Genomic DNA, 13,976 nt, shown 5'->3' with positions numbered 1-13,976 from the left:
TGTACTGCCGTGCCCTCAGCGGGTCCCCTGCATGGGGGTGGAGTGGGAGGGTCGTCCCTCTCCCACATCCCACCCACCCCCTGCTTCCCCCTCCCACCCTCCCTCAGCCTTGAAGTGCTGCCACAGCTGTTAGTGAGCACGGATAAGGCCGCGGAGCCCTGCGCGGCAGGGAGGATGGAAAGATGCAGGGATGAGGAGGATGCCCTACTGACGCGTCTCCTGAAGATCCTGGGGGGCCGAGGAGCCCCTGGGAACAGCGCCCAGGCCCCCGGCAGCAACAAGGCAGGAGAAATGTAGATGGAGTTCGTTTTAGAGCAATGTATTGTAGGTTATGAACAAGTCAGCAAAAACTTGAGGGACCCCGGCCGCTCTCCACACTCACATCTTTTTTTTTTTTTTTTTCAACAAATAGCACTCCATGACGCCATCATACAGTATTTTTAGCCGCCATATGAATGCCCGAAAGGCTGCAGCATGGCAAAGGAAAACATCCACTGACACAATGCAGACTGTGTAGTTAACACTTCAGAACACGATACTGTCTTATAAGCAAAGTTTAATAAGGGATTGAAACACTTCTTTCTAGGCACATACATGGAAATAAGTGCATCTCGTACCTGCAAGTTTCTTGGCAATCTGTGGGTTGTTATTATTATTCATAAATATGAAAATTAATTGAAAATACCTATGAAAAAGTTTATCTGTTTTCATCAGTGGGATAACGCTGTAATGAATATATTTACATCTCATTGGAAGAAATCGAGGCCTGTTTTTCTACTCTGATATCCCCATGTGTTTTACTTATTTTGGGGGGGTGGGGGAGTGGGGTGTTCTTGCTTGTGCTTGGTTTCGTTTTTGTTATTATTTTTGGGTTTGGATTTTTTTGTTCTGTGTGTTGGTTTTTTTTTAATTTTTGTTTATGTTTTTAACTGCTAATCCAACTGTGTCCCAAGTCACCCATCCCACCCAAAATGCAATGTTGAAGAGCTGCTTTCAGCACCCCCCCGGTCTGAGCATGCCCACTCACTCCCCGTTGAGAGCTCGGAGGGGCTGCTAGATCCCCTCTGCCCGTGGAAGGGTCAGAAACAAAGCTCTTGCCCATGCCACGTCCGTTTGAGTGGGAAAAGGGAGGATGTCTGTTTGTCTAATTCCCATTCTTGTGTACTCAGGTCTGGAATCATCCGAGTCCCCCCACTGCCAGCATCTATGAATACAGGCCACTTCTCTACCCTGAATGGGATGATCCCCCCATAGAAGATCTGTTCACAATGTTGATTATCCAGCTATAAGTGCCTACTGTATGGAGCTGCTATAGCCTCGGATCTGCTGCGCCTAGAATATTAAAAACCCCAAGCGAGTTGGATTGAAGGATATTGTTAATGCAAAAAAAAAAAAAAAAAAAAAAAAAAGAGAGAGCGAGAGAGAGAGAGAGAGAGAAAGAAAAGCAAAAAAGGAGGGGGAGAGAGAGAGAGGAAGAGAGAGAAAGAGAGAGAAGGAGAGTATGTAGGACAGAAAATTAAATTAAAAACTTGCCCATGTTTCCACAAACTGAAAAATCTGCCTCATCCAGGCTTGTTTGGAGGGTACGGGAGGTATCTGTGTGAGGGGGACAATGCTATTTTTAAAGATCCAGCTTTATTAATACGTTAAGAAAGAGCTCCCTTGGTAGTATGTGTTCTCACAGCTCTGTCTCAGACCCTATAAAACATTAATGCACTGAAAGCTGTTACAGAGATCTGCACCACCAGCTAGAAGCCTTTACGTTCAAAGGACTTCCATTACAAAATGATTTTTAATTTTCTTCGAAGAAAAGGACAAGCTGAAATAAAGAGAGGCTTTTTGGCACAGAGCTCGGGCCCCTGTGATAAGTGACCATGGTGTGGGGGGGTCACAGTCTGTGTTTTTTGCTTGACCATGGCACATAAGCACATATGAAATGCACTGGCTCACCACCCAATGAGCAAGCATCTAGTTGGATTTCTATATTTATGGACTGGGAATATCGTCCACACATAGTGACTAGAGTTAGGAGAAATAGCAAGAGGGATGTTTTGGCTGACAGCAAGAACAAGGTGTGCACACTGGAGCACACAGAGGGGTCTGTGAGTCCTTGGGTGGAAAAGAAGAGAAAAGAAGCAAAAAACCCCAACTCCACCTCGAGCTCCCAGAAGCAGAAGCCACCATATCTGGAACAAACAAGACCCATGGCTACAGTATGCCTCCTGCTGCACGGGTAGAGGTGGTGGCATATGGTGACTGCAGTCCATGCTCATGGTTTCTGAGAGCAAAAAACAAGGTGTGAACTCAGCAGAAAATCCAGCTGATGGGAAAAGATATTCAAAAAGGGGTAGGCCATCAGCCTTGGTAGGGAGTCTGCAGTGTAGTCTCAGCGAGGCAAGGTCACCTAAGGCATTCACACCGCATCTCCCACTCCCTCTTCCTAGACCCTGACAGCTCAGCCCTAAGCTTAAGTCCAGCCAAGTCCTTTTTGGAGCATCATGTAGTGTACACAACTTGGCTAGATCTCACAAGTATTTTTTAAGTTCTCTTTTTTAGCACCAGTAGAGAGTTAAAAATCCAGGTGAGATTTTTTGTTGTTATTGTTTGATTTGTGGTTTGTTTTGTGGTTTTTTTTTTTGGGGGGGGGTGAATTATTGGCATGTTTCAAACAACAAGACTCATGGTTTGTGGGGTGATAAGTAGGGGGGGTTTGCTAAATTCTTTTATTTTGTTTTAAATCTCACTTCAATTTTAATTCTTGAAGAACAATTTTGACAACATATATCGCACTCATTATAAGAAGCAAAGGGTTATATCAAAAAATTATTAGTATAGAATCACAGGAAACCTGGTTTGGAACCAGAAAAAAATACAAAACAGATATAGATACATAGACACAGGACAATTTTTTTTATAATTATTTGGAAAATGTTATTTTCCCCTAATTCTCCTTTCTTTTTTTTTTCTTTATGCGCATATGATGTTTTAACTTTTACCAAAAATGAAAATAAAGACTAATATATTACAAAATGAGTAACAATGTTCGTGGTAAGTGTTTGCGCGTAGAATTTTTTTCTTTGTTTACTTCTTTTGGGTTTTTTTTTCATTCTACACAAGGTTCAGTTCAGTTTCAATGCTTTTTGTTTTGTTGGTTTACTGTACAGCATATATCAGCAACAGTCCACAATAAATCCTGGAAGATCCAGTATCCCCTTCAGGTTTGATTAATATCCCCTCAATACTCATTTTTTTTTTTTAATTAATATTATTTATTTCTTTTTTCCTCCTCTCCAAAAAAAAAAAAAAAAAAGAAAATAGGCCAAATGAACAAAAAAAAGAAAAAGCGAAACACCACAACCGCCACGGACGAGAGGTCCGTTCTTCTCCCCTACACGGCCACATCTCTGCTCCCACTTGGCCCTTTCTTTTGTTCAGTGTCCAACCTCCCGGGCCCCCCCCCGCACCCCGACTGCCCCTCGGTGCGAGCGCTCCTGTCTCCGCCGCTCCGCCGCCTCTCTGCCGGGGATGCGGAATGGGCTCTAGGAGCACTGGATGGACATGTAAGGCCAGTTGAAGCTGCTCCCAGACAGTAGCATATCCCTGATGAGGGTTTCGATGGGGGTTTACCTACCAAGCGGACGAAGAAGAGCTGCTCGATGACGGAGGAGGAGACGGTGCGCAGGGAGGGCAGCGCAGCCGCAGCAGCTTCCCGAAGCGGCTGGGCTGGTTGGGGTACTGGCTCCGCACGTACTCCTCTAGCGCGCACTGTGACTTCTCCTGAAGGCTCTCGATATGCGCAGCATCCGACAGGCCACAGGCGTCTGCCCACCGCACCGCGCCCGCGGAGGCAGCCGCAGAACGGCGGCAGGCGGGGGGAAAGTGGAGGGAGGAGGTGGAGGAGGAGGAGGAGGAAGCGGGGGGGAGATGGTTAGTGACTGGGAAGCACACAGGGAAACGCCGCTAGGATGGGGGGGCACGGCAAAGGCGCACCCCCCATCCCATCCCACCCACACTAGCCCACTCCCTCTCATCCCACCCCAACCCATCCTGTGCACCACTGCTGAATAAATAACGTGACCTCTCTGTGCCTCTTCGCCGTGGGTATTTTGACCCAGGATGCGGTGGGGTGCTCACACCCCGCTCGTCCCACCCACACACATACAGCCCCCCATGCTTCCTTTCCATATCCCCCTCTATGGACACTCTGTGCTGGTGAGCGTGATTCCCACTCTAGGGAGCCCACCACCAGGATGGTGGAAACCTGGACCAGCCCTTGTTAAATAACATTGAGTGGAGGAAAAATAGGGGTATTGGGGAAAATAATAACAATAATATTAATAATAGTGTGATTATAAGCAGAGGTGGGCACAAACAGAGAGAGACAGAGGGAGTTGGTTGACATGGTTGCATATCACAGAGAGGCAGCGGCTGGGACCTGCAGTGACTGGCAGGGAGCTGGCCGGGGGATGCCAGGGTGCAAGGGGGACCTCTCTGTCCCTGCCACGCTGCCAGGGATCACAAATTGGCCAAACGTTTGTGGGTTGTGTGATAAATCTGGTAGAAATCCAGATAAATCTGGTGGCTGGGTTAGTCCTAGCTTGCACTCAGCAGGCATCTGCAGCCCTCAGACACAAAGCTTGGGAGAGCTGTGGCAGATAAGCCGTGCCTAAAAGTAACCAGTGAGACTCTTTCCCTACAGGAACATACGTCTTGCCCCTTGCAGAACTATATGACCCAGGCAAAGGTGTACCAATCCAAGAGCAGAAACCCTTCACATCCGTGCATTTGTATCTATACACATTATTCTGTGTGTACAGATACAAGCAGGGATGTATAGATGCATCTGTGCATTTGCGCACACACACAGACACACACAAGCATATACCCTATCTCTGTGAACACATAACCCAAACCAAGGGAAAATTGTTCACTGGCTGCTTGTTAAAGGACTTGCTCAGGAAACCACAGTCAAAGAAAAGTGGTGGGTATGCCCAGATGGTGGAAACTATCCGCATTGTTTACAAGATTAATATTAAATATTTAAAAAAAATGAAAATGCAAAAAAACCCTGAACCATCAAGATCAGAGCAAGGCAGTCAGCTAGCAGTGCTGTTTAAAACAGATCAAAGCCAGACTTGGCTAATATATAGATCCATATATGAATTAGTGCATGTTAATGACCCCCAAAGGACATTACAAAAATGTGAATGCAGACTTATGACCCTGGAAAGACACAAGAAATTAATAAATTATTCAAAGCTAAAAAAAAAAAAATCTGTCACAAAGGCATTTTTGGAGTTTAAGTCTTTCCCTATCAAGAACTGACTTTACAAAGATTTCTGAACACCTTCATCTACAATACTATGGCCTCGAGCAAAATACAAGTAAAACAAGCCATAATTCAGGAGCTTCTGAGGAGAAGAACCTTTGACCTGAGCTGCGGACTTGGCATCCCTCAGATGCACAATTATCTGGGCCAGGGCTGCTCCACTAATCCATACTGTACCTTTAATGCAATGATATTTGCAACCATCTAAGCACCAGGTGCACATATATATCTATCAAAAGCTGAGGCCTGTTCTTGTTTGCAATACATATCAAAAACACAGGCCTGTTCATATGTTGATTGCCACAAATCACATTCCATATTTACATATATCTTGCTATTTTACATGCATTATCTGCCCATTATGCATTAGGATCCTATTCAACTTCCAAACAATGCAATATGAAAGGGTCTTACTGACACCCTGGCAGGGCTTTTTTCTTTATTGCCCATATGTCATACCCTTAAGGTTAGTAAAATATTTATCAGACATTTACGATAAGTGCACCTATAACTGCAGGTCACTGGACAATACGGATGGGGAACTTGCTCTCTAAAAGAGCAGCAGCCTGGTGTGTGTGTGTTTGAAAAATACGCCTTGGGTTTTGCCTTAGACCTCCAAACACTCAGAATTTTCTATGCCAATAATATCTATTGAGCTTTAATTATTTTAAATGGACTGGCATATGCCTTTACTTGGGTTTCATTTTGTATCCTTAAAGGTGGTGGTGAGAAGGCTTAACTCTCCCCTCAGACGAGATTAAAAATACTAATCATTAAGGGATCCGCAGCTCGATTCGATTATGCAGCCAGAGAGGTGCAATCCATGGGAGAAATAACGCAATCCAGTTTACTGGAAGTGAATTATTATTGCATCCCAGAAAGTGGGCTAATGTGAAAATCCTGTGTGTGCCTCGGTTTTTTATGTGGCAGTGTGTCAATAAGGGAAAGCTCTATATTTCTTCTTGCAGTCTATGGAAAAGAAATTATGTAAATAAATAACCATTACTGTTCAACACACTCTAGCCTTCCCCTCCTAGTGGCGGGTATGTATTTCATGTTACACATCAGAAGAGTTTAGTGCTCAGAAAATATAGATGTAATCAGCGGCCACCTAACTAGAAATCAAAGTTCTTATTGCGCTGCAAATAGATTTATTGAATTTATGTTATCTGTCTCTATCTCTTCCTGGAAAGGTTTATTTATGATGAGGAAAAGGTAGATACAGGAATTAATAACACTAAAGTTTGGCAGCGGGGTCGTGTAGGGATGGGGGTGAGGGATAGAGAGGTGGAGGAGGAGGAGAGTGGAAGGAAGGGGAAAGTAGGTGAGAAAGGAGTAGGTTTTGGGTTACGACCTAGTCTTTGGATGGTGTCCAGAATTTACGGATTAAATACATGCTCTCTGGAGCCCAAATGTAAAAACTACTACAGGAGAAACCCATGCCAGCTTTAAACACTTAGTCCTCAGCAAAGGAATTTGGACACAATGCCTAAAAATGTCTTTTCCATCAGTCAACGTTAGTTTAAAAGTTGATGACTTTGAGAAAGGCTTCCCATGAATTCCCCTCTGGATAAGCAATCAAAACAAGTTTAGTGAGAAGTTGAAATGTGCGGATGGGGGGTAAGCGGTAGATTATTCCTGACAGCTGTATTTCCATTTCTGAGATGCCTCGTGTGATCCTGCTCCAAAATAATATTATTGTTCCCTTCCTGAACCTCATTCACTCTCAGTTCCATTGTGGAAAGGGGATTCCTCCCTCACAAGTGTCATTGCATTTTTTTTAATACATGTAAATGAAGGGGTCCTCTAAAACCACTTACCCTGTTTCTAGCCAACATTGCTTGTTTGGGTAGGTTAAAGGGGGAGATTGGAGAGAGCAGAGAGAGAGAAGAGAAAGAGAGGAAAAAGTAAAATATCCCCTCAAACGTGTCCCCATCAGGGGCAGCCTCTTTCTAAAGGCCTTTGGCTGGTAGAAAGACTGAGACACAGGCTAGCCATCTTCCCAGCTCTGCTTAGGAAGAATGTCTCAAGCTGGATCTGGAAAAAAAAAAAAAGAAGGAAAGGTTCTCCTCAACTGTCCCTGTGTATTGATGAGCACCCTGAAATGAATGGAAGGGAAAGTCTGTGAGTCTGCAGGCAGGCTGTGGAGTTAAATCAGCCTGATAAATGCTGGCAGGTCTCTTTGTCACTCTTGAAAAACATGTTTCCATCAAGAAGACTTATTATGATAAAATACATTAAAATGTCGATCTGGCTATTCAGTAAATCTTCCATTTGTTCTAAGATTTGCAAGTTATCCTTTGCAAAGAAATATTCCCTCCAACACTGCGAGACTGCATTTGCACTGGAAGTAAAAGGGGGCAGTCACAGTACACATCTCCGACCCACCCTGCATACAAATTATATACTCCTGTCTAAATAAATTATCTGATGTTCAAATCGATATTAATACTACATTTGCTACATTACAATATTGTGTAAATTTAGGAGTCATTTTAATACAATCTAAATACTATCTTTCATGCATGAAAGGCAACAAATATTGATGGATTATAACTGCTCAGTGTTAAACAAGACCTTTGAACGATTTGCCATCTCTGTTCAGGAATGCTTTCAATTTGCCCTGGCCTAGTTTTAAGTCACATTTATTGGAACTGTTTAGTTATTGATAATTGAGAAGGCTGGTTTGGAAAAGAGGGGAGAAATGGGAACAAGAGAGGAGATGGGGAGAGTGGATATATAAAAGAAAAGAAAAAAAAAAGGAAAAAAGAAAACAAGCAGAAAAGTGGCAATTAGCCATATCATGATGACAATTAGAATAATAATTAAAAATTACACTACCCAGTCTCTTATTTCACCTTGTTTCCACTTCCTATATTTCCTCACATAGTTCTCCTTTGATGTTTATAAATTCTCCCTCGCAGGTTACATAATAGTATACATATTATATTTTATAGGCTACGACCAGAGCACTTCAAAGGCAACACTAATGCAACTTTCCCGCTAGTTAATTCGAACCATCTATCACAGGGAAAAAATTGTTAACATGCATGTTTCCACCGCCTACACTTAATTTGATTTGGGTTTTTTAGTGTTTTGGTTTGGTTTTTGGTGTTTTGTTTTTTTTTTTTTTTTTTTTTGGAGGGGCTGTGCGTTAAAAAGCCAATGTCAGTGGGGATGAGGGGGAGATCGACCCCTGAACCGGAGTGTACCCCGTCAGGTGCTATGCTACCTCAGCCTGCTGCCTCTTTTCTTTAAAAATAATTCTATTTTCATTTTTTTTCTAATTTTTCCACAAGTGTTTGTTTTTTGTTTTGGTTTGGTTTGGTTTTGGGTTTTTTTTTTTTTTTTTTTTTTTTTTTTTTAATGTCTCAAATCCCCCACCCATCCCCTCACCTGAGGTGAAGAGGACGATGGCTTTCAGGCAGCTGTACTCAGCCGAATCGACGTGCAGCGCCTTCAGCTTCTCCACCTGTTCCTGGAAGATGCGGATGTGAATCCATGAAGGCGACAACGCGGTCGGCCGACATGGGGGAGGCGTGGAGGCCGGCGGCGGCCAGGAGCGGGGCCACATGGAGGGGCATGGAGCACTGGGCAGCGTTGAGGACGAAGAGCTCGCTCCAGGTGAGCCGCAGCAAGGCCACCTGGTCGGTGATCTGCAGGTCGGGGAAGAAGGGGATGTTGCGGGCCCACTCGACGGCGCTGAAGAGCAGACGGGCGGCCAGCTCGCAGATGTTCTCGATGCCCATGATGTTGTTGGGCTGCATGCACTGGCTGCCGTAGCGGGAGGTGGGGTAGGGCTCGGCCCGCAGCAGGAGGGAGATGTATCCCGAGAGATAGCAGTGCCCATTCAGGGGGTCGCCGTTGGTCAGGGCGTACTGGCCGGGGTTGGGTTGGGTGGGTGGCATCCTTCCTCGCTGAACCGCTGACAAAAAGAAGGAGAGAAGGAGAGGAAATGTGCATCCAGGAGACTCGCAGGCATTGCCCCGGCGGCGCAGTCAGCCAGCTGGAGACAATGCCGGGCTTCTTCCCCTCCCCGCCACCGCCTCGCCCCCGGCACACGCACAGGCACGGACAGACAGAGGCATGCGGAGCCGGGTAGCTGCCGCCGACCTGCATTGCGCCCCCCGCCCGGCATCGGCATCGGCATCGGCCTCGGCCTCGGCCCCGGCCCCGACCCCTGCTCAGGCAGCCCCAGCCCAGCGGCAGTCAAGCGCCCCCCCCCTTTCTTCCCCCCCTCTCCCCCCCCCCCCCCCCCCCCCGCCCACAATGCAGACAGGCTTCACAAAATAAACAGAGATTAAAAAGAAAGAAAAAAAAAAAAAGCCAAGGCAAACAAGACAAATCCGCACACAAACCCCCGCCCCCCCATCCCCCCCTTTCGCAACAAAAGGCAGCCCCCACGTAAAAAAAAAAAATAAAATCCTCCGGGTGGTGAGAAAGTGGAGTCAAAAATCACAGCCAAGTGTAAAAATTATAGCCAAGCTCTGTTGTGGATCCCAGCCGATTGCTCTGGTAGCACTGATATTTACAAGTGAACTGATTGTGTCACTTTTTAAAATAAATATTAAATAAAATAATTCATAAAACCAAATGTGGCCGTATTCTTCAAAAATACTGCGTCGTTACCCTTCAAGCTGGAACAGGTCGCAGCCCTCCAGCTTCCCACCGCTAACTTTATTACATAGAAATAGCTTTCCACAGAGGACCCCCCCCCCCCCCCCGCCCAGCAAAGTTCTCCCTGCTAAAAGGAAGAGAAAGGTTAAATATTATCACGGGAAATGGGGAAATAAAACAAAAAGGTCCAAACTTACAATAGCCAAACATTCGTGGAAAAAAAAGGGGACGTGTAATTAATATCTTTGGTGAGCTGTTGCCACTGCAAAAGCCTGCAGTCAGCGTTGCACGTGAATGCACAAGCTTGCAACTGCAAAAACACTGGATTCATTAACCATCTCCACACAGAGCGTGAGCATGCCTCGAGTCCCGAAAGCTGACCGAAGTTGTGGTGTGGTTTTTTTTTTTTTTTTTTTAGTGTGTGCGTGTCTTTTACTTCATCAGTGCCAGCGGTTGCAGTCGCATGCCATGTAAACAAAGGTAACTTCAGGGGAAGCTACGGCTACTCAGGCTTGTTCCCTGCACACACAGACACGCACACGCACACCCGCACACGCTCACTGGCACACACCCGCACACACAGATCACTCATCTTTCCGGCGTGCCACATTTTTCTCAACTTTCTCTTTTCTTCCCCAACGAGCCCTCTTCGCCTCCCGGGCTGGACCTCTCTGCTGCTGCCCTCCAGCCCTCCTCTCCCTCTTCAATCTGCTTGTAAACTTGGCAGTTATTTTTCGTTTAACTGCGAGTACAAGTCTCACTTTTTTTTCCTCCTTCCTTTTTTTTTCTTTTTTCTTCTCCCCACTCCCCTAGACACTTAACAACAGCTTCTGAAGTTACCAATGGAGCCGTCATATTTATGAGCTCTTTCAGATCTGTTGCAGGTTCATTCCTTTTCTTGTGGCATATAAAATACAATTTAAAAACCAATTAAGGCAGTAGTAATCCCCGCTCTGCAAAATGGACTATTTCGCTGATGTTACTCTAGGACATCTTTAACGACAGTCACAGGGTAAACTTTAACTATAAACCGAGAAAATACGTTTCGAGGGGAAAGGAGGGCAGGAAATCTCCCTACACGAGAATGCGTCTGAACTCAAGGAAAACCACAGCAACTCTTGGAAAGGAGGAGGAAAAAAAGAGATAGCAGAGCAGTTGGAAATGGTGGGGAGCCCGCTGCCAGATGCAGGCTGCGGATACTTCTAAAATGAGAAGAACCGGTAAATAGGTTACAAATCGAGGTTTGTATGTAGGCTTTAAGGAGAGGGTGGAGTTTGATGAAGAAATAAAATGAGCAGGGAGTTTAAAAAAAAAAAAAAAAAAGAAAGAGAGAAACGACAGAAGTACAGAAACACGGTTCAGTCACAAACTTTGCTTTGAACGCATGGAATGAAAACAAGGCCAGATCTCTCACAGAAGCACACTCCGGAGCACCGGAAAGCACAGGGAAGAGGAGATACAGTAGCATATTTCCTCTTTTTTTTTTTTTTTTTTTTTTTTTTCCCTTCCATCTTCTTCACCCCTTTTCCTCTCTCCCTACTTACACGTCTTTCATCTTTCTTTCGGGAAAAATGAGCCTGAGAAATGGATCTACTGAGAAGTGTTGCGGGTTTAAAAAGAAATGATGGGGTGGAAAAGGGGTGGGGAGGGTTGGGGGGAAGGAAGCTGAATGGAATCGCATCTCGTACGGGAGAAAGATGTATTTCCCCCCACCCTCCGGTTTCATGCCAACAATAGACAAAACCACATCCAAAACACACGCACACGCACACATGCATACACGCGCGCGCAGGGAGAAGCGAGGATAGCGGCTAAATGACAAATGTTTAGCAAGCAATCGTAATAATAATAATAATAATAATAATAATAATAATAATAATAATAATAATTTCTCTGCACAATGAGCGGGGAAAGGGCGAGTGCGGCAGTGCCGGGGAAGGGGGTGGGGAGTAGCGGGAGGGAGGGCAGGAGGCACAAACCGAAAAGCAAAAGAAAACACCACCAACCACCATCGACAATAACAACAGAACCTGGCGCAAAGCTGCCAGATGGAGTGCAGGCAGAGGGAGAGATTGACGTGTGCATGGAAATATAGAGAGAGACCTAGATCACCACGAAGAGCTGTAAATATATACACACACATACATATATATTTATATGTATATATATATTCATATGTGTGTGCGTTTGCACTCCGCGCGTGTGAGCGCGTATATATATATATATTATATATATATATGTATATGCATATAGGTGAGTGTGTGTGCACGTACGGACAGGCAGACACAGACAGACGGAGAGCCCTCACACACGCACGCCTGCACAGCCGCGGGGAGAGGGGAGCGATAGCATAGTAGGGAAGAAATATTCACCTTCCCGCCTCATGCCCACTTTGAGGCACTTCTTGAGGCGGCAGTACTGGCACTGGTTGCGGTGGTGCTGGTCGATGGGACAGTTCCTGTTGGCACGGCATGTGTAAGTTAAGTTCCTGCGGACGCTCCTCTTGAAGAAACTTTTGCAGCCCTCGCAGGTGAACTGGCCGTAGTGCTTGCCGCTGGACTTGTCCCCGCACACCACAACACTCGATGTGCTGCTGGCTCTGCCCCGAGCCCGGCTGGCCCGCTCCCTTGTCCCCGGCCGTGCCCGGCGTGGATGGGGGTCCCGGCTGGCTGGGGGTCTGCGGGGTGTGTGGGGCTGCCGAGCCCCCCTGCTGCTGAGGCTGCTGCTCCCGGGCCGGCTGCGCCGCGGCGGGGGTTGGGGCCACTCGGAGTGCCCCCGGCAACGTCTTTCCTGCGGATCTCGCCAGCTGCTAACTACCATTGCCATATCTCGGGCCCAAAAAAAGTGCTGGGGAGCGGCGCGTCTCGCTGCGGGCTACCGGGGAGAGAGGCGGGGGGCGGGGGGGAGGCGGCCGGCCGGGCGCCGGGGGCGAGCGGAGAGCGAGGGGACCCTGCCTGCCGCCTGCCTCCGCCTCGGCTTGCCGCCGCCGCCGCCGCTGCCCTGCTGCCAGCCGCCGCTGCTGCCGGCTGGAGCCCGCTCCTGCCGTTTTCTTTATTTTATTTATTTTTCGCCGCCGCGAGCCCCCTCCTCTCGCTCGCAGTCTAGCTATTTTTTTTTTCTAGGGAGGGGGAGGGGGCGACGGAGGATTTTCTCCCTCTCTCTTTTCCCCCCCCCTTCCCTTTCCTTTTCCACCCTTCCCTTCCTTCCCTTTCCTTCCCTGCCCTTTCCTGTGCTCCCCCCCACTCTTTAAATACCCCCGCCTGGCCGCTTCCCCCCTCTGCTCCCGCTCTCCCCGGCTCTCACCGCCTCTCTTCGCCCTCCCCCCCCCCCCCCGCCGCCACTTCAAGTTGCAAAATCAGAAACGGCAAACAAGGCTGTCGGGAGAGGCATTCAGGAGAGTAACACGCCGGACACGCACACGCAGGCAGACACGCGCGCACACGCCCGGCACACGGCTCCCCACTCGCGCACTCGCACACACGCACGGGCACGGGCACAGACACACGCGGTCCGGGCGCTAAGAGCGCGGAGGATGTGCAGGCATAGAGGAAGCCGCGGCGCCGCCGAGGAGGAGGAGGAGGAGAAGGAGGAGGAGGTGGAGGAGGAGGAGGAGGAGGGGAAGGAAGAGAAGGAGGAGGTCGCCGCTCGCCGCCTCGCCGCCCGCCGGGGCCCGGCCGCCGCCGCTCCCGCGGAGGCTGCTCCCGCCGCCACTCTGCCGCCGGTGCCGGTGCGGGCTTTCGGGGAGGAGGGAGGTGGAGAGAGGAGCCGTCCGCCGGCGATCAGAGCATGGAGGTGTCCGGGGGCCAGGTCCAGGGCAGGGCGCCGTCAGCCATTCAGGGCGGCGGAGCTGGGGAGCGCGGCAGAGGCTGGCGGGGTGCTGAGGCAGTTTGATCTCCTGTCGCGGCGGCGGAGAAGGAGGAGGAGAAGGAGGAGGTTGCCGGTCGCTGCTCTTTCTCTCCCGAGCTGCTCTCTCTCGCTCTCTGTCTCTCTCGCTCGCTCGCGCTCTCTCTCGCTTTTTTTTTTTTTTAAA

General features: G+C 47.9%; 1 protein-coding gene across 1 annotated transcript; it reads right to left on the bottom strand.

Moving 5' to 3' along the window:
* Positions 1-2,645: 2,645 nt before the first annotated feature.
* On the bottom strand, positions 2,646-13,585 carry NR2F1 (nuclear receptor subfamily 2 group F member 1). The gene is given in 9 exon segments (XM_032674806.1): positions 2,646-3,625; positions 3,628-3,697; positions 3,700-3,821; positions 8,726-8,825; positions 8,827-9,254; positions 12,319-12,523; positions 12,525-12,695; positions 12,697-12,732; positions 12,734-13,585. Coding segments are annotated over 9 exon segments (1,257 nt in total). The 5' UTR covers positions 12,773-13,585; the 3' UTR covers positions 2,646-3,539.
* Between the last annotated feature and the right edge of the window lie 391 nt (positions 13,586-13,976).

This window comes from Chiroxiphia lanceolata, chromosome Z, assembly GCF_009829145.1.
Source record: "Chiroxiphia lanceolata isolate bChiLan1 chromosome Z, bChiLan1.pri, whole genome shotgun sequence".
Classification (NCBI taxonomy): domain Eukaryota; kingdom Metazoa; phylum Chordata; class Aves; order Passeriformes; family Pipridae; genus Chiroxiphia; species Chiroxiphia lanceolata.
Note: the sequence above shows the minus strand (reverse complement) of the source record. Positions and strands in the feature narration are given on the sequence as shown.